The 21247-nt window shown below is 23.6% G+C and overlaps 1 protein-coding gene across 12 annotated transcripts in view; it reads left to right on the forward strand.

The window, feature by feature from the left end:
- The window catches only part of LOC123266731 (CUGBP Elav-like family member 2), a 38728-nt gene that overhangs the window by 14609 nt on the left and 2872 nt on the right, over nt 1–21247 (forward strand). For 4 of the 12 annotated variants that reach the window (XM_044731121.1, XM_044731126.1, XM_044731114.1 and 1 more), the window contains exons 4-12: nt 1843–1891; nt 9238–9446; nt 12248–12385; nt 12450–12738; nt 12806–12919; nt 15554–15595; nt 15845–16024; nt 18402–18683; nt 20851–21004. In XM_044731121.1, the coding sequence (XP_044587056.1) occupies nt 1843–1891; nt 9238–9446; nt 12248–12385; nt 12450–12738; nt 12806–12919; nt 15554–15595; nt 15845–16024; nt 18402–18683; nt 20851–20978 (1431 nt within the window). In that variant the 3' untranslated portion in view covers nt 20979–21004. Of the gene's footprint in view, nt 1–1842; nt 1892–5073; nt 5829–9237; nt 9447–12247; nt 12386–12449; nt 12739–12805; nt 12920–15553; nt 15596–15844; nt 16025–18101; nt 18263–18401; nt 18684–20850; nt 21009–21247 lie in introns of those variants that run through there. The other 8 variants (XM_044731116.1, XM_044731117.1, XM_044731124.1 and 5 more) reach the window with 6 other exon arrangements.

The following is a 21247-nucleotide window of genomic DNA, read 5'->3' on the forward strand; positions in this document are numbered from 1 at the left end:
TTCCTGTTTATTAGATTTATTTTTTTATCTTTAGAACAATCTTAGATGAAAAAAAAAACATAAAAATATAAATTTATATAATTTTGCAGAATTGACTAAATTCTTTATTATTTTTAAACCTTTTTTTTTAAACATTAAAATTAACTTTCTAAATTTTTTTATTTATTTATTTTGTCTATATTATTAAGAAAATAAGAAAAATTTTGTCTTCAAGATAGTCATATGATAAAATCGGTTTTTTTGGTGAAATTTAGTGTCATTGCAAAGGTCTTGACTGGAATTTGTGCCTTTTCAAGGTTTCATATCATTCTCACCGATAGTCAATTTATTATGATAGGTATTTAGGCTGAATTCGAAAATGCTCTATCTCTAGATACATAATTAAGAAATTACCTTGTATCTTGTAAAATATTGACATTTTTAAAGATATAAGCTCATCTCGATGTTACACTCATCAAGACCTTTCATTTGAGTACCCACATCAATTTTTCATATATTTATATATTTTATATATGTATATATAATAAATATATCAAAAATGCATGTGGGTACTCAAATGAAAGCTCTTGATGAGTGTAACATCAAGATGAGCTTACATCTTTAAAAATATCAATCATTTAGAAATGACCTTGTATCTTGTTAATTACTGACATTTTTAAAGATATAAGCTCACCCCAATATTACACTCATCAAGACCTTTCATTTGAGTACCTAAATGCATTTTTCATATATTTATATATATTTTATATATATATATGTATATATGAAAAATATACGAGAATGCATGTGGGTACTCAAATGAAAGCTCTTGATGAGTGTAATATCAAGATGAGCTCACATCTTTAAAAATATCAATAATTAACAAATGACCTTGTATCTTGTGAAATATTGACATTTTTGAAGATATAAGCTCACCCCGACATTACACTCATCAAAACCTTTCATTTGAGTACCCACATCAATTTTTCATATATTTTATATATTTATATATATATGAATATATGAAAAATATATGAAAATGCATGTGGCTACTCAAATGAAAGCTCTTGATGATTGAAACATCAAGATGAGCTTATATCTTTAAAAATGTTAATATTTAAGAAAGTACAGTGCAATTTTACAAAATTCATTATTTAATGAAGCAAAATTTTATTTATTTATTCATAGTGACTGCAAGGTTGTTATTTTATTTTATGATTAAAAAATATAAATTCGTACATAATTAATAAAATCAATTATAAAATTCCTCAAAAAAAAAAATAAAAATTTCATAAAAATACAATTTTATCTCGATTAAATAACTTTTTTTTAATTCAAAAATTCTTAAAAATCATTTCCTTGGTTCAAAATTTTTCTTCTAAAGAATTAATCAAATTTTTTCATCATACTTAAAAAAATTTTCATTTTATAAAACCAAATTTTTCTAATTTTTCTTTCAAAAAGTTTTCAATAAAAAAATAAAAATTTCCTATTTTAAACAAAAATTAATAAAACAATTATCTTCCTCAAATTTCATCTTTTTACAATTAAATAAATAAAAAATTTCCCAACTTCCTGAAAAAAATTTCCTTCCGATTTACCATCAGCGTAAAAATCCAGCTTACAATCTCATTCGTCGAATGCCGCCACCGTATTGTCTAATGATAAATTGCGATGACAAATGAAGATACCTCGGACTCTCCCGATAAAAAACTACTGAGAATAATTGCAATTACTTTACCTCTCAATTAGTCACCACTCATAAATCATAACTCATAATTATCCTAGCTAGAATAAAATTAAAAAAAAAATCAATACCAATTATCAAGCTTGAAAACTAAAAAAAGTAAATAATTATTTCAGATGCATCGACCTGTCCAAATGAAGCCGGCAGACAGTGGCCACCGGAACGGTAAGTTACCTAAATTCAATTAGCATGTGTATGTGTTTTACATTAATTATAACAACCGTTTGTGTATGTGTATGTACATGTAACACATATTACTAAATCATCCATGTTTAATAAAATCTTATCTAATCTCTTCCATGGCTTCCAACCCAACTACTAACAAATCGGCCTACATATCACATATTACATATAACATATAACATATGATAAAAAATAAAAAAAAAACATTAACAATGCTCGTATGTTTATCAGTAGGTCCAGTACAGGTAGAAAGAACGTGTAGCGAAAGACATGCAGCGTGGAATGAAACCACGGCTAAAAATACCCTGACATTTTGTTTATTTCTGATCACGCTCGCAAGGGCTCTACTTATTTTTCGGCTTACATTTACAATCGGATGTTTAGTTTTAATTGAATCCTAAATGGAAAAATTTTAGAAAAAAATTTTGAAAATTTTAAACCTTATTAAGAAAAATTTGATGTTTAAAATATAGACAAACTTTTAGTTTTTTTTTTTTAATATATTTAACAAGCCGGTATTTTGTAAAATCATATTGTAAAGCGCGATTTTATGCTTTGCAGAAATTTCTGAAGCAATTAAATTGTAAAATTAGGGAAGATTATAAATCTGAATTTTATAAAAATTATATTAAATTTGACTAGCGAATTTACAGAAAAATTGTAAAAAACAAATTAAATTTAGATATAGACTATTGATTTTTTTAATATAAAATTTTTCGTATAAAGAAAGAAAAATTTCTTGTCTGGAGAACAAAATTCTTGGCTCAAGAAAATTTTCGGCCGCCTGAAAGAAGACCGAAGTTGCGTTGGGTGAAGTAAAAATTATTCTTGAAATTCTATTCTTGGAAGAAGTTATTTTTTCTTAATTCTATCATAAATACTTGATACAATAAATTTTTGTATTTGATCAAGATTTTTAGATACTTTAGGGAAGTATCGCCACCTACTTCAGCTGAGAAAAAAATTTTTTCACCTTGAGAAAATTTTTCTCTTGAATATTTGATACCCTTTTTATATTATTTTAGCGTGCAATTATACATATTGAATGAAAAAAAAATGATTCATTATTATTTAATCTTCCCATTTGACATGTTAATTAATAAAAATATTAATGAAAATTTACTTCTATCTTTATATTTAATTTTTTGAAGCAAGAGAGAAATTTTCTCAAGACAAAAAAATTAACTTCTATCAAGAACTAAATTTTTTGGAGCTTCGAGGCTGAATTTTCTCAAAACAACAAGATTTTCTTGACTTAAATAAATTTTCTTGGATCAAGATACGTATTTCTTAAAGCAAGAGAATTAATTTTTGGAATAAGTGAAATTTGTCAAAAAAAAAATTTTTTTTCCGCTCAAGAAAATAATTAGGAAGAAAAATATTTTCTAGGCTCAAGTGAACGTTTTTTTCTGTGCGAAGTTGTATTGGCCGAAGTAAAAATTTTATAACTTCAATTTTTGAATTTTAAATTCAAATTTTGGATAAAGGATGAAAGATTGATAATGAACTTTTTTGTAGGAAAATATATTCAATATTTAACCCAGAATTTTGAATTAAAACTTAAAAAATCAAAATTAAAATTTAATTTTTGAAAATATAATAAATTACCTTGATGATAAATTTTCTTGGATCAAGATACGTATTTTTTAAAGCAAGAGAATTAATTTTTGAAATGAGTGAAATTTGTCAAAAAAAAATTTTTTTTTCGCTCAAGAAAATAATTAAGAAGAAAAATATTTTCTTGGCTCAAATGAGCCTTTTTTTCTGTGTAGTTTTTAAAAGTTTAAAGTACTAATTGTGCCTAAAGTATTGAAGATACAAAAAAAATGATTTCTTGTAAAGGATTAAATTTTCTACAAAAAATATCTTGTCAATTTTATTATATCTTTGACCATTGAGCAAGAATTTTTAAAATAAACCAAATTTTCACCATCTCGAATAATTTATAAACTAACAAATTTTTTTTTTAGTTCAAAATTACTCATAAATTTTATTTAAAATTCCTATAAGATTTTATTTCCTATAAGAATGAAAACTAAGTTAGCTGACATTTAAAAATTTTTAAGATTTTTTTTCATTAAAAAAATGATTACAAAAAAATTTCATTTGAAAAAAACTGTAAGTGCAATTTTTTTAAAATATTTTTTTTGTTCTAATTTAATTATTAAAAAAAATCAAAGAATTATAAACGTCGGCTAACTTTAGTATCATAAAAACATCAATTTTTGGAGCAAGAGGCTGAATTTTTTCTAAACAACAATAAATTTTCTTGAATCAAGATACGTATTTTTTAAAGCAAGAGAATTAATTTTTGGAATAAATGAAATTTCTTGTCAAAAAAAAATATTTTCTTCCTGATTTTTATATAATACAAAATTCTTTCTTTTTTTTAAAAGAATATCTCTTTTTCCTACTAAATTTACAGAAAAATCGTAAGAAATTAAATTTTCTACATAAAAAGTCTCTAAAAAAGTCGCTAAGTTTAAACTTAATATTTCAAACCGAAATTTTTCTTAACTAAGGTTTAAAAAAAATTTTTTTCAACAATTTTTTAACTAAGGTTTAAAATAAAAACTTTTCAACAATTTCTCAAAAATTCCCAGAAAAATAAATATATATATTAAATTACACATGGTCGACAAATTAACAACGATAAGCTTAAGAATAACTAAGCTAAGCCGATAAGATATGATAACGAATTTGGTAAATGAAAAAAAAAATTTGTTTTGGTACAACCTGTGTTACATGTTATGTGTTACATGTTGTATGAACACGCATGCTAGGTACGACTATTGTTGCTGTTAAAAGTAATATATTTATAAAATCTCCATATGTGAGTTGGTTTAAGACCATAAATATGTATGTGTCCCTCTCTTTGTGTGCACGGTAACTTTAAGAGCGGGAAGGGGGCAAGAGTACAAACAGACTTAACTGACTAAACAGTTAAATATATATGTGTGACATGTGTGTACGTGTTTATATATATTTTTATATATATATATATATATATATATATATATATATATATATATATATATATATATATATATATATATATAGTTGTCGCAACGTGTGTGTGGTGTATAATAGAGTATGAGAAAGAAAAAGAAAGACAAAATAAAATAAAGGTATGCGTATGATGTCGCGACGATGAACGATCCGCTCACTTGTTGAGTGTTAGGAGTACGTCGTAAGAGTGCACTCAGTCTACGTCTATTATTTTTTGTAATTACTGCACACGGTGCAGACTTACTTACGAGACTTACGCTACTAACTTACTTATCGTCGGTTTTCTATCCGCGAAATCTCGGTTGGAAAATTTTTAAATAATTTTTAAAAAATTGTGCAATTTAAAAATTACCTACTGCAAAATTTTGCGGAAAGATTATTTTGTTGCGCAACGACATGAGTGCTGTGTGGATTTTTTTTAAAGAATAATTATTGTCTGGGGGGGCCACGGCGCCTATTTGCGAGGGAGACATCAATGCCGAACTCGCGCCCTGTATTATATGTGGCACGTGGCATCGCGGTGCAGGGAATTAGATATATGTATATTTATAATATGAATTGTGATAAGTGTTAATTTGAATTAACAACACAGAGGGCGTGTTTAGTGATACAGGCTTTGTAATAGATATGTTATATATTATATGTGTTGTATTTTAGATTTAATCGGGCTTTCTTCACTTTGTTGTTATTGTTGGTTTGTTGGTTGGTTGGTTTTATTAGTTTGTTATTTTCTGGAGGAGTAAGACAAGATTTTTATCAGTGGACTTATTAGAAGTTTGCATGATCATGGCTATGAAGAGCAAAAAACAGTACGGTGGTGTCGCACATGTTAGTGCTGGTAGTCAGTATCCTGCTATTAATCAGACTTATTGGGCGCCACAGTCTCAGACTGTACCCTACTCGCTTCCAGGTATGCTACCCCCTTTTTTATTATCATGGGGAATTTTGATGACACTAATGTTAGCCGACATCTAAAAATTTTTGGAATTTTTTTTTATTAAAAAAATTATTACAAAAAAATTTTTTGAAAATTTTCACGAGTAAAAAATTTTAAAAACTGTAAATGCTTTTTTTTTAAAATAGTTTTTTCTTCTAATTTAATTATAAAAAAAAATTAAAAAATTAAAACCGTCGGTTAACTTTAGTATCATGGAATTTTGATGAAAATTAAGTTAGCCGACACTAAAAAATTTTTGTTTTTTTTTTTTTTAATTTAAAATTAAAACTAAAAAACTATTTTTAAAAAATTCCACGGATAATTTTTAAAATTTTCTACCTGTGAAAATTTTTGTTTTCATTTTTTAAAAATTATTTTACATTAAAATAAATTATCAAAATTTTCAAATGTCGGCTAATTTAATTTTCATGGATTTTGGGTTAATTTGAATTTTTTTTTGGATCAAATTTTGAGAAATTAATTTATTTTGTTTTAAGTAAAATTTTTGGATATTACAAATTTTTTTTGGAGTAGAAATATTTTAAAAAATTTATTATTATTATTTTTATGCAATTTTTTGATAAAAATTAAATTAGCCGACATTTTAAAATTTTTATAAGTTATTTTATTGGAAAATAATTTTTAAAAAATGAAAAAAAAAATTTTCACATGTAGAAAATTTTAAAAATTATACGTCCAATTTTTTAAAAAATATTTTTTTAATTCTAATTTGATTAATAAAAAAATCAAAACTTGTTGAGTGTCTAATTTTAGCATCATAATTTTTTGGTAATTTTGGTTTTTATTTTTGGAGAAATTTTGAGAAATTAATTTATTTTGATTTAAGTAAAATTTTTAGTTTTTATTACAAATTTTTTTTGGAGTAGTAATATTTTTAAAAATTTATTATTATTATTTTTATGTAATTTTTTGGTATTTTTAGAGAAATTTTGCGAAATTAATATATTTTTTTTTAAATAAAATTTTTGGTTTTTATTACAAATTTTTTTTGGAGTAAGAAATATTTAAAAAAATTAATTATTATTTTTATGTAATTTTTTGGTGAATATTTACAAGTGAGGTTAACTATTTTAATTTTTAATTTTTTGAACAAAATTTCTATTTGATTTTATTGATATATTTTTTTTAAATACATAAAAAAATGAACATTATAAAAAATAAGTTGATTATCACAATTTTAACAAATTTTCAAAAAAATTTATAAATTTTTTAGAAAATTGTGAATTTTTTTTTTAAATAGTTCGTTTTTTTTATGTACTTTTCAAAAAAATATATATTAAAAATATCAAAAAACGATAAAATAGAAATTTTATCCAATAACATAAGAGCCAAAATTCTTTCCAACTTTGAAGGTAAACTTTGAAGGTAAAAAAAAGCTATCGAAATCTTTATTTTTTTCTTTTACGACATTTTTTATCATAAACGTGCCGTAAAAACAAGCAGAATAAAAAAAAATTGAAAACGTTAATTTTTTACCTAGATATGGCCAAAAATACGTTTAATCCCACTTGTAAATAATTACCGAAAATAATTTTGTTTAAAGTAAAATTTTTAGTTTTTATTACAAATTTCTTTTGGAGTAGAAAAATTTATTATTATTATTTTTATGTAATTTTTTTTTAAGTTTACAATTACTTAGAAAATTTACAAAATTCTTTTCTTCACTAGAATTAATTTTTTTCGTTTATTGAATATTTTTTTTCGAATTAATTGATTTTTGTCTGTAATTATAATTGTTATATTAAATTTTTAAATTTGATATTTTAATACCCTGAGGATATTAACCTACTTCTATGTACTACTTATTGATTTTATTTCTCTATGAAAAATTTTCTTCCAAGTATTCTAAATTTTGTAAATTTAGTTCTTCTAAAAAATTATTATTATTATTTAAGATTTTTTTTCCGAACTCAAAATTACTCAGAAATTTTTTATAAACAAATTTCACTACTAAAATTTTTGTTTCCATTTTTTCAAAACATTATTTAAAATTTTTTTATACATTTAAAAAAATTTTGAGCTCCAATTAATTTATCAAAGATCCCAAATTTATTTTTAATTGTATAAAATTTTTAGTTTGTTCAAAAAAATTATTTTTTGTTGTAATAATTATAACTTTTTAAATCTTCTTCTTAATTTTGGCTCCAAAATTTTTTAAAAAATTTATTTGAACTAATAAAATATTTTCAAAAATCAAAAAATTGTTTTCAACAAAAATTATCAAAAATTTATTATTATTTTTCTATTAACTTTAAAGTAACTCAAAATTTTTCTACATAAATTTCAAATTTTATTTTTTTTATTAAAAAAAAAAATTTATTTCAGTACTAAAAATAATAATAAGTACTTAAAAAAAAATTACTCGCTCCTACAAATAGTAAAAAAAATTTACTATTATTTTTCCATCAACTTTAAAGTAACTCAAAATTTTTCTACATAAAAATAAATTTCAAATTTTATTTTTTTTTTATAAAAAAAAAATTTATTTTACTACTAAATAATTTAAATAATTACTTGATTTAAAAAACAATACTTGCGCCTACAAATAATCAAGATCCACAGTGTAAATGATTAACAGATGTATACAATAATAAATAATAATAATATCTTCTTCTACCTATACTAGTATCTATTAATAAATATTAGACAGTAGAGTAAGCATTTGTAAGTACTTGTACTTGTATTAGTATTTGTATGGACGATGATAAACCTATAGCCCAAGCCGAGGCCTTCAAGATACCTCCCTCCACAGTCTCCCTACGTTACAATCCATATTAGCACATATAAGCGAGGTATTTACGCAATTTGCATGTAATGTAAGCGGCATATCGTTGTCTGTTATTAAATAATTCATTATCATTATCATTATTATATTTATATTCATGTTCATTTCATTCACATCATTTATCATACATCATACATCATACATCATAGTTATAAATATTAAATATTTAATAATTAAATTTAAAAATTATCCGATTTTAAAATTAATAAAAGTAAATAAATTTTAAGGTTTAGTGTAACTATTTAGTATGTAAGAAATGGTGCATCCCGTCGTTACTAAACGAGTATGCACAGCACACACCGGAAGAAGTAAAAAGAGTATTATAAATCCCGCACACGCAGTACAGGGTTCGATTTCTACTTGAATACTAATTTTATATTAATGTATTATTGTGTCAATTTTTTTATTAAATATTTTTTTTTATTATTTGGTTTTGGTGTGTTTATTTTTTTTGGCGGCTTAGTGGCATTAAATAATAATTATTATTGTTATGAATTTAATAAAATTTTATGTAAATAAATTTAAAATTTAGGCGAGGTAATTAAATAGGAAATTTTGGTGATTGACTGATTGCAGATCGGAAGCTATTTGTTGGCATGCTGTCAAAGAAGTACAGCGAAAATGATGTAAGAAACATGTTTGACGTTTATGGCGCAATTGAAGAGTGCTCGGTATTGAGGGATAATAGTACCGGGCAAAGCAGAGGATGTGCCTTTGTTACATTTGCAACTAAACAGCATGCCATTAATGCTATTAAAGCACTCCATCATTCCCGTACAATGGAGGTAATGTCACTTATTATTGTTATATTATTGTAATTACTGTTGTCACAATTGCTGGTTGGGAAAGGACAACTTCTTTGGGTTATTATTATTGTTCTTCGTTTTCTTTTGGGTATTATTTTCGTGACTTGGGAATTGTTAAGTCACCGGATTTTTAATTTCAGGATTACTTATGCTGACGTTTGCTAGATTATTTTAATCTGTTGTGACAGAATTTATTTATTTTTATTTAATTTGGGATTGAGATAATTTATATTATTTTGATTTTTAGTGTTGAAGAAGAGAAAATTTTTATTATTTAGTTTTTTTAATAAATTAATAATTAAATTATTTTTCAAAAATTTTAAAAATGTAATTAAGGAAAAATAACAATTTTTTTGAGAATTTTTTAATGATTATTGTACTTAATATTCTTACTTTATTTTGTAATTAGAAATTTTTATTCAAATTTATTTTATAAAGAATGCCAAACTTTTTATTATAATCTATATTATTAAGAAAAATTTTGTCTCCAAGATAGTCATATGATAAAATCATATTCCATTCAAAAATGCTCTATCTTTAAATACATAATTAAGAAATTACCTTGTATCTTGTGAAATATTGACATTTTTAAAAATATAAGCTCATCCCGATGTTACACTTCTCGAGACCTTTCATTTGAGTACCCACATCAATTTTTCATATATTTATATATTTTATATAAATGTATATATGAAAAATATATCAAAATGCATGTGGGTACTCAAATGAAAGCTCTTGATGAGCGTAACATCAGGATGAGCTTACATCTTTAAAAATATCAATAATTAAGAAATTACCTTGGATCTTGTGAACTATTGACATTTTTAAAGATATAAGCTCATCTTGACATTATACTCATTGAGACCTTTCATTTGAGTACCCACATCAATTTTTCATATATTTATATATTTTATATATATGTATATATGAAAAATATATCAAAATACATGTGGGTACTCAAATGAAAGCTCTTAATGAGTGTAACATCAGGATGAGCTTATATCTTTAAAAACGTCAATATTTAAGAAAGTACAGTGAAATTTAACAAAAGTCATTATTTAATAAAGCTAAATTTTAATTTTTTATCGTTCACAAGTCACGACAATCACATAGTGACTGCAAAATTGTAGGTTTTGATTGTTCAATTTAGATAATTGTTTTTTTTCTAATTAAAATAATTTCTGTAAAGAAGTCAAATTAGTTTAAAATAAAATTTTGGTCTTAGGTTTATTTTAATGAAGACTTTTTAAAATAATGTCAAATTTTGATTGAAGTGAATTTTTTGTTAATTTTTTAATTTAAAAATTTCTGAATGATTTTATTTTATAAATTATAATTCTGTTTATATGTTCTATTTTTAATAATTAAAAAATTAGATCAAAAATTAATTTTTTAATTAAAAATCAATAATAAATATTAAGATTTGTACGTACTATTTTTAAAAAAATTTTGAATTAAAAAATGATCATTTTTGAGAATTTTAATAAAATTTATCATTTCAAAATTTGCAATAATAATTCAAATTTTTAATTAAATCAATAAAACTTTATAAAAATTTATTTATTGAACACTAATGGTTAAAATTTGAGTTTTGGATAAAATTAATAAATTTTTCAATAAAACCACTTAAGATTTTAACATTTTATTAACCTTTTAGCACATTTTTAAATAAATCTTCTCTATAAGCTATCTTGATATCTTCAAGTCGACTATAAAACTTCTAAAAATAAATAATTATAAATTGGGTCTTTGAAAAAAGGGGTATTTAAATTACTCAGAGGCCGCGTATTTCTGTCTCAATAAATTATAACCGGAAATCCGCCTCAATTATCGATTACACTAAATATAAACTTAACCTTTCGGTAAACTTTTCTCTCTAACCCACTGGAGATACAATATAATAACCCGATTTTAAATTTATCATAGGATCGTATCAAACACACCCACCAATTGAGATATTTTTAAGAATATTTATTTTTTATTCAATAATTTTTTTTATGTACTAAAAATTACTAAAACAAAAATTTGAAAATTTTTAATTATTAAAATTAAAAAAAAAAATTTTTTTTCAACCTTGAAAATATCAAAAAATCTTCCAAGTTCAAAAAATCAAAAAAAAAATTAACGAAACAATTTTAAATTTGGAAAAAATTAAATTTCCTAATTTGAGACATTAAAAAAATTTTTCAAAAATCAAAAATTGACAAAAATGTTATAAATTCAAAAATCAATAAAATTGTAATTATTAAAAATTTAAAATTTTTAATAATTAAAAAAATATTCAAAACTCAAAAATTAGGGACTAAAGATAAAAATTTGGATAAATCCAAAATTTTAAACAATGAAAAAAATTTTTAGGACACAAAAATTGATAAAAAAATCTTTTAAAAATCAAAAATTGACAAAAAAATTCAAAAATCAATAAAATTTTATTGATTATTGATTAAAAAATTTCTTAAAACTCAAAAATTAAAGAAATAATTTAATTTGAAAAAATCCAAAAATATTCCAAATTAAAAATTCTTAATAATTAAAAAAAATGTTAAAAACTAAAAAATTAGACAAAAGATAAAAATTTGAAAAAAAAACTACTTCAAATTCAAAATTTTAAACAATAAAAAAATATTTCAAAAAATTTGAAAAATTTTCAATTTTTGACAAATTTTTGAAATTTGAAATATTTTAAAAATTTCTTAAACATCCAAAAATTCATGTGGGTACTCATTAAAAAGGCAAAAAAATTCCTAACAAAGCACTAACTAATTCTAAAAAATTTTCAGGGTTGTTCATCGCCATTGGTTGTCAAGTTCGCTGACACGCAAAAGGAGAAGGATCAAAAGCGATTGCAGCAGTACCAAGCAAACTTATGGAACATTGCGGGTACAGTTGGGATGCCAGCGCCGCACTATTTAACGAACGTAAGTAAAAAAAAACCCCCAAAATTTTTTTCAAAAATCTTTTGAAAAAAAAAATTTATTGTAGAATGATACTCATGCATTGGCATCCGCGCAATTACTCCAACAGCTACAAACAACCCTGACACCGGGTGTAGGACCCTCAGCGGTAGCTTGTCCCACTGGCGCAAGTAATCCAGCAGCCATCAGTACCGTTCAGCACCAGCTGCTGATTCAGCAGCACCTTGGCCTGAACGGAGCCGCGGCTGTAACTCCTCAGGCTGTTGCAAGTCTCCCAGAGATGACCCAGAGTCATCTCCAAGGACTGGCAACTCTGGCGACTTTGGGCGGTGCCAACACTGGCGAATACATCGGAGGTAATTTAATATATATAATCTGTCACATTTCTTAATAAATATTTATTAATAACACAATTGCCAATAGATTTTGTTTATCTTACAGCTAATCCCGTCGGCGTTACCTCACCCATGAGCATGCAAGATCTTATGGCACTCGCATCGATGACTAATGCTGCTAATATTCAAGTACCTTCTGGCAGTAAGTTTTTTTTATTGTTAATGTTATTCTTCAGTCTTAAGGCTTTATTTACATTTTATTATTTTAATACTCAGTTACAAAAGTTACACTAATAGAAGGATTTATTAAGTATAAATAATTTAATTTACTTAAAGACAATTATTTAATTTATTAAATTTTAATAAATATTTTTTAACATTCAATAAATATTTATTTGGGAGAAAGGTACACAGAAAAAAAGGTTCACTTGAGCCAAGAAAATATTTTTCTTCATAATTATTTTCTTGAGCGAAAAAAAAATTTTTTTTTGACAAGAAATTTCACTTATTCCAAAAATTAATTCTCTTGCTTTAAGAAATACGTCTCTTAATCCAAGAAAATTTATTTAAGTCAAGCAAATCTTGTTCTTGATAGAAGTTAATTCTCTTGTCTTGAGAAAATTTCTCTCTTGCTCCAAAAAATTAAATATAAAGATAGAAGTAAATTTTCATTAATATTTTTATTAATTAACATGTCAAATGGGAAGATCAAATAATATTGAATCATTTTTTTTCATTCAATATGTATAATTGCACGCGAAAATAATATAAATTGGGTATCAAATATTCAAGAGAAAAATTTTCTCAAGGTGAGAAAATTTTTTTCTCAGCTGAAGTAGGTGGCGCTGCTTCCCTAAAGTATCTAAAAATCTTGATCAAATAAAAAAATTTATTGTATCAAGTATTTATGATAATTTGAATTAAGAAAAAATGACTTCGACCAAGAGTAGAATTTTAAGAAAAATTTTTACTTCGACCAATACAACTTTGCACAGAAAAAAAATGTTCACTTGAGCCTAGAAAATATTTTTCTTCCTAATTATCTTCTTGAGCGAAAAAAACTTTTTTTTTTTGACAAGAAATTTTACTTATTCCAAAAATTAATTCTCTTGCTTTAAGAAATACATATCTTGATACAAAAAAATTTATTTAAGTCAAGAAAATCTTGTTGTTTTGAGAAAATTCAGCCTCGAAGCTCCAAAAAATTTAGTTCTTGATAGAAGTTAATTTTCTTGTCTTGAGAAAATTTCTCTCTTGCTCCAAAAAATTAAATATAAAGATAAAAGTAAATTTTCATTAATATTTTTATTGATTAACATGTCAAATGGGAAGATCAAACAATATTTCACCATTTTTTTTCATTCAATATATATAATTGCACGCGAAAATAATATAAATTGGGTATCAAATATTCAAGAGAAAAATTTTCTCAAGGTGAGAAAATTTTTTTCTCAGCTGAAGTAGGTGGCGCTGCTTCCCTAAAGTATCTAAAAATCTTGATCAAATATAAAAATTTATTGTATCAAGTATTTTTGATAATTTTAATTAAGAAAAAATGACTTCCACCAAGAATAGAATTTCAAGAAAAATTTTTACTTCGGCCAACACAACTTCGTTCTTTCTTCAGACACCCGAAAATTTTCTTGAGCCATGAATTTTGTTCTCCAATCAAGAAATTTTTCTTTCTGTGTAGTTAATAAGTATTTATTAATAGTTAACAAATATTTATTAACAGTTAATAAATATTTTGTTGAGTTAATTTGTTTTGCTTGAAATTTCATATGATATGAAGATTGCTTATAAATAAAAATCATCTTTATAAATTATTTGCATGAATTATATTACATTAAAATAACGTTTATTGTATAATACCAAATCCTATCACAGCTCATAATTATCTTTTATATTTTTAAGTATTAAAAAGGTTAATTTATTTAGTGAATTGAATTATTATCATGTATTCCAGCTATAGAGTTGTAAAAAGTGTCAAGAAAATTGCTATTTTTGCTTTTTATTTTAAATAAATATTTGTTAACAGTTAACAAATATTCATTAATCATTAATAAATATTTATTAGCAGTCAATAAATTTTACTTAATAAATTACTTATTAACTGTTAATAAATATTTGTTGTTAACAAATATTTATTAACACTAATAAATCGTCTAATAAATAATTCATTAACTGAATAAATATTTATTAAATCCTATGATGTTAAAAAATTATTTATTAACAGCTAATAAAGCTTATTAAATATAAACAAATCCTTCTATCAGTGTACAAACATTTTTTTTGATTAAAATAACTTTATAGAAAAAAATTTAGCTGATACTTTTTTCTTTAACATCTTATTAAAATAATTACATAAAAAAAATTGACTAGGTATAATTTTTTTTTCAAGCTAATTAAAATAATTTAAAAGAAAGAAAATTAAGCCGATATTTTTTTTTAGCTAGTTAAAGTAATTTCGTTAAATCTTATAGAAAAAAAATTGAGATAATTTTTTTTTATTGCCTGATTAAAATACTTTTATTGAATTTTATAGAAAAAAAATTGAGCTGATAATTTCATTAAAATAATTTGATAGAACAAAAAATTATCTTAATATCTATAAAAATTAGTGGGTTAAAAATCAATAATTGATTTTTTGATACTAAGTGCATAAAGTAATTAAAAAAAATTTTATTTAATGCTTTCATGATTCAAATTATTTTTTAAAAAATTATTTACAATTTTTTATGAAAATTTTTATTTTTTTTTATTTTATCTAGTAACTTAAAAATAAAGAAAATATTATTCAATTTATTTTACTAAATTATTCTTATTATTTTTACAGCATTGGGTGGATTAGTTAATTCACAGGGAAGTCTCACTCAATGTAAGTACAACATAATATTTTTTCATAAAATATTTTAAATTTAAATTCCATTCCTCTAATTAAAATTCAGTATTTTAATTATTGACTTCAAAATAAAATAAAAAATTTTCTAAATTTGTTTGGTAAAAAAAAAGTAATTTAAAAAAATTTTATAAATACCAATAATTGTAATAATTAAAAAGTAAAAAAATAAATTATTACAATGCTAAAGTGTAAATAGATTATAGATTATTGATTATTGGCTTACAGGGCCAACAGCAACGCAAGTTACCAATAATGGAACAGCAGTTAGTAACGCAAATGGGTTTAGTCCAGTATCTCTTACACTTAACTCTCTGGCTGGGACAGCATCGTTAAGTGCTGGTGCTAACGCTGGTAGCCTTCAAGACTCATTAAACAATGCTTACTCAAGCTTGCAACAATATGCAGGTACATTACATTCGCTTAATAATAGTAATAGTAATAATATTTACAACAATTATTCTCCTTATATTATTAATTTACAAATATTCAATTAATAATTAAACTAGTTTGAGGTTGGTGGATTTTTAGATTCTCATGGTTTTAATTACAATTATCTAATTAATTATTATTATTAAAAATTATAATTAATGAGGTGAATTTTTTAAATCAAAAAAATTTCTTGCTTTTAATTAGTAACTAGCAATCTTGCAGTCATTATATGACTAACGTGACTTGTGAACTATAAAAAATTAAAATTTTGCTTTATTAAATAATGAATTTTGTTAAATTGCACTGTACTTTTTTAAATATTGACATTTTTAAAGATATAAGCTCATCTTGATGTTACAGTCATTAAGACCTTTCATTTGAGTCACCACATGCATTTTGATATATTTTTCATATATACATATATAATATATATAAAATATATAAATATATGAAAAATTGATGTGGGTACTCAAATGAAAGGTCTCGATGAGTGTAATGTCAGGATGAGCTTATATCTTTAAAAATGTCAATAGTTCACAAGATACAAGGTCATTTCTTAATTATTGATATTTTTTCATATGTAAGCTCATCCTGATGTTACACTTATCAAGAGCTTTCATTTGAGTACCCACATGCATTTTTGATATATTTTTCATATATATATATATATATATATATATATATATATATATATATATATATATATAAATATATCAAATATATCAAATATATCAAATATATGAAAAATTGATGTGGGTACTCAAATGAAAGGTCTTAATGAGTTTAATGTAGAGATGTGCTTATATCTTTAAAAATGTCAATAGTTCATAAGATACAAGGTCTTGTCTTAATTATTGATATTTTTAAAGATGTAAGCTCATTTTGCTGTTACACTCATTGAGAGCTTTCATTTGAGTACCCACATGCATTTTCATATATTTTCCATATATACTTATATATAAAATATATAAATATATGAAAAATTGATGTGGGTACTCAAATGAAAGGTCTCGATGAATGTAATGTCAACGTAAGCTTATATCTTCAAAAATGTCAGTAATTGACAAGATACAATGTCATTTCTTAATATTGATATTTTTTAAGATATAAACTCATTTCGATGTTACACTCATCGAGACCGTTCATTTAAATACCCACATGACATTTTTTATATATTTTATAAATATGGTATTTGTGAAATATATAAATATATAAAATATATAAAAAATTGATGTGGGTACTCAAATGAAAGGTCTTGAGGAGTATAACATCAGGATGAGCTTATATCTTTAAAAATGTCAATAGTTCACAAGATACAAGGTAATTTCTCAATTATGTATCTAGAGATTTTCGAATACAGCCTAAATACTTATCATAATAAATTAAATATCGGTAAGAATGATATGAAACTTTGAAAAGACACAAATTCAAGTCAAGACACTAAATTTCACTAAAAAAAAAACCTATTTTTTTAAATAAATATCCTGGAGAAAAATTTTTATTTTATTCTCTTAATAATATAGATTATTAATTATTTAATTTTTGTCTGAAAATTCTTAAAAAAATTAATGAAGAATTAATTAACATCTCTTGAAAAATTTACAAGCTATTAAGAAATTTTTTTAACAAATAAATCATTTTTTTATCAAAAAAACTTTAAAAATATTTAGAATTCAAAAACCAAAAAATTTTATTTAATTAAAAAATTTTTTAGATACTCTAAAATAATAAATATTGTTTTTAAATTCAAAAAAAAATTCAAAAATACTCAAGTAAAATTTTTAAAAATGATGAAAAAAAATAAATATAAATTTTTTTTTGAAAAGCAAAAAATTGTATAAATCTTTTTTTAAATTATAAATAATAATTAAGAGATATTGTCACTTAAAATCATGAGAAATAGCCAAAAAATTTCATTAATCTCGCGAAAATCATCTCAAAAATTTTGTTCAAAAAATCATAATAAAATAAATCTATATTTCTAAAAAAAAAAAAAAAAATACAACAAACAATTGATGAATTTTTACAACACGATAACACACGTCATGCGAAGCTCTCATTGGAAAAACTGTGACTACAAGTACAAGCACTGCAGCCAGTGTACAAGACAATAAAAAAGGATTAAATAATAGTGAGTAAATTAGTCGCGGGCGTGTATAAACAATTAGATAGGACTAGCAGTATTTTCAATTATTTTATACTACACACTTGTTATTAATTAAAACGTAATGCATATCATCATTTTTTTTTTCGCCTTTTTTCTCTTTTTATCTCTCGAATTTTTAAAATAATTTTTCTGGTAATTAAGTGAAATAATTGTTTTTATTTTTTTTTTTTTTTTTGAAAAATGAAGGATTCTCGGCGCTGCCGACTGCTGGACAGACTGGAACGACCACAGGGAACTCCTCAGTTGCATCGGCTGTAGCTGCTGCAGCATTGGCAGCGCAGCAACAAGCGATGATTATAAATGCTGCTGGAAAACAAATCGAGGGCCCTGAGGGCTGCAATTTATTTATTTATCATCTGCCTCAGGACTTTACGGATTTTGATCTTGCGTCCACTTTTGTACCTTTTGGTAACATGCTGTCTGCTAAAGTTGTCGTTGATCTCAAGACAAATACCAGTCGTTGCTTTGGTAATTATTTTTTCTTATTCAATTCTATTTTTTACATCAATTTAAATTGCGAAAAAAATTTTAAAACTTTAAATTTATTTTAAGTAATTCTTAAAACATTTTTCTAACTTCAATTTTATTTTTTAAACTGAAAATTGATTTAAAAAATTTTTACTCTTTATTTTATTTTTTAAATAAAAACTAAATTATTTTTTATTATAAAATTAACAAAATTAAATTTTTTTTTATTTATTCTGAGAATTAAAAAAAATCTTTTGAAATCAAGTTAATTATTTAAGCAGTGTAAACATCAATTTTATGTTATTAAATATAATAAAAAAAATTTAATTTTATCTTATATTTAAAATAACATTAAATTTTTATTTAAAATAAATTATGATAATTTTGCTGTGCTGTTTAAATTAAACAAAAATTTTGTGTAATTAAGTTAATATTAACTAGAAATCTTGCAGTCACTACGTGACTGCCGTGACTTGTGAACTATAAGTAATTAAAATTTTGCATTATTAAATAATGACTTTTGTTAAATTGCACTGTATTTTCTTCAATATTTACATTTTTAAAGATGTAAGCTCATCCCGATGTTACACTAATCAAGAGCTTTCATTTAAGTATCCATATGCATTTTTATATATTTTTCATATATACATATATATAATATATATGAAATATATGAAAAATTGATGTGGGTACTCAAATGAAAGGTCTCGATGAGTGTAATGTCGGGATGAGCTTATATCTTTAAAAATGTCAATAGTTCACAAGATACAAGGTCATTTCTTAATTATTGACATTTTTTAAGATATAAACTCATTTTAATGTTCCACTCATCAAGAGCTTTCATTTAAGTACCCCCATGGCAATTTTTATATATTTTATATATATGGTATTTGTAAAATATATAAATGTATAAAATATATTAAAAATTGATGTGGATACTCAAATGAAAGGTCTCGATGAGAGTAACATCAGAATGAGCTTATATCTTTAAAAATGTCAATATTTAAGAAATTATATTGTATTTTGTCAATTTATGATATTTTTAAAGATATAAACTTATCCCGATGTTACACTCATCAAGAGCTTTCATTTGAGTACCCACATGCATTTTGATATATTTTTCATATATTCATATATATAAATATAAATATATAAAATATATGAAAAATTGATGTGGGTACTCAAATGAAAGGTCTCGATGAGTGTAACATCGGGGTGAGCTTATATCTTTAAAAATGTCAATAGTTCACAAGATACAAGGTCATTTCTAAATTATGTATCTAGAGATAGAGCATTTTCGAAAGTAGCCTAAATAAATTTTTCTGAATCTAATTTATATTTACGTAAACTTTAAGTATAATGTCGTCTTATGAACCGTGACTAAAACCCTGGTTTACTGCTTGTAAAATTAAAGATTACTAACAACCTTGCTTTATTAAATAATGACTTTTGTTAAATTGCACTGTACTTTTTTAAATATTGACATTTTTAAAGATATAAGCTCATCCCGATGCTACACTCATCAAGAGCTTTCATCTGAGTACCCACATGCATTTTGATATATTTTTCATAAATTTATATATATAAATATATCAAATATATGAAAAATTGATGTGGGTACTCAAATGAAAAGTCTCGATGAGTGTAACTTCGGAATGAGCTTAAATCTTTAAAAATGTCAGTATTTCACAAGATGCAAGGTAATTTCTTAATTATTTTTGTTAAATTGCACTGTACTTTCTTAAATATTGACATTTTTAAAGATATAAGCTCATCCCGATGTTACACTCATCAAGAGCTTTCATTTGAGTACCCACATGCATTTTGATATATTTTTCATATATTGATATATATAAATATATAAAATATATGAAAAATTGCTGTGGGTACTCAAATGAAAGATCTCGATGAGTGTAACATTGGAATGAGCTTATACCTTTAAAAATGTCAATATTTCACAAGATACAAGATAATTTCTTAATCATGTATCGAGAGATAGAGCATTTTCAAATGAAGCCTAAATAATATATATTATTTTTCTCAAAATTAAAGTTTACAAAAAATTACACAGCAAATTAAAATAAACTCATAATATTAAAAAAAAAGTTAATAAAAAAAATTTTTTTTACTGTAACAAAATAATTAACAAAAAAAATAATGTCCTCAGGTTTTGTATCGTACGACAATCCAGCAAGTGCAGCAGCAGCTATTCAAACAATGAATGGTTTTCACATAGGCGCTAAGAGACTTAAAGTTGAACATAAACGAGCCAAAGAAGCTGCCAAACCGTATTAACAGGGTGCTAAAACAGGCGCAGTTTTGTAGGTAGACTTTTGTATATAATTTTTTTTTTATTATTAATTAATTACTCAAAAATTTATATTTTTATAAATTAATCAAACACTTTGAGATGTCAATGTCAATATAATGTACAATATTAATTATTAATTATTATTATAAATTATAATTATCAATGAACGGGAACAACGTCTAGTCAATCAGTATTCAAAACAATCTTTTTTTACTAGTCGCGTTTTTTTGTAAAAAGTAAAAGTACACTGTCA

The sequence above is a fragment of the Cotesia glomerata genome, linkage group LG6 (genome assembly GCF_020080835.1).
Source record: "Cotesia glomerata isolate CgM1 linkage group LG6, MPM_Cglom_v2.3, whole genome shotgun sequence".
NCBI classification, from domain to species: domain Eukaryota; kingdom Metazoa; phylum Arthropoda; class Insecta; order Hymenoptera; family Braconidae; genus Cotesia; species Cotesia glomerata.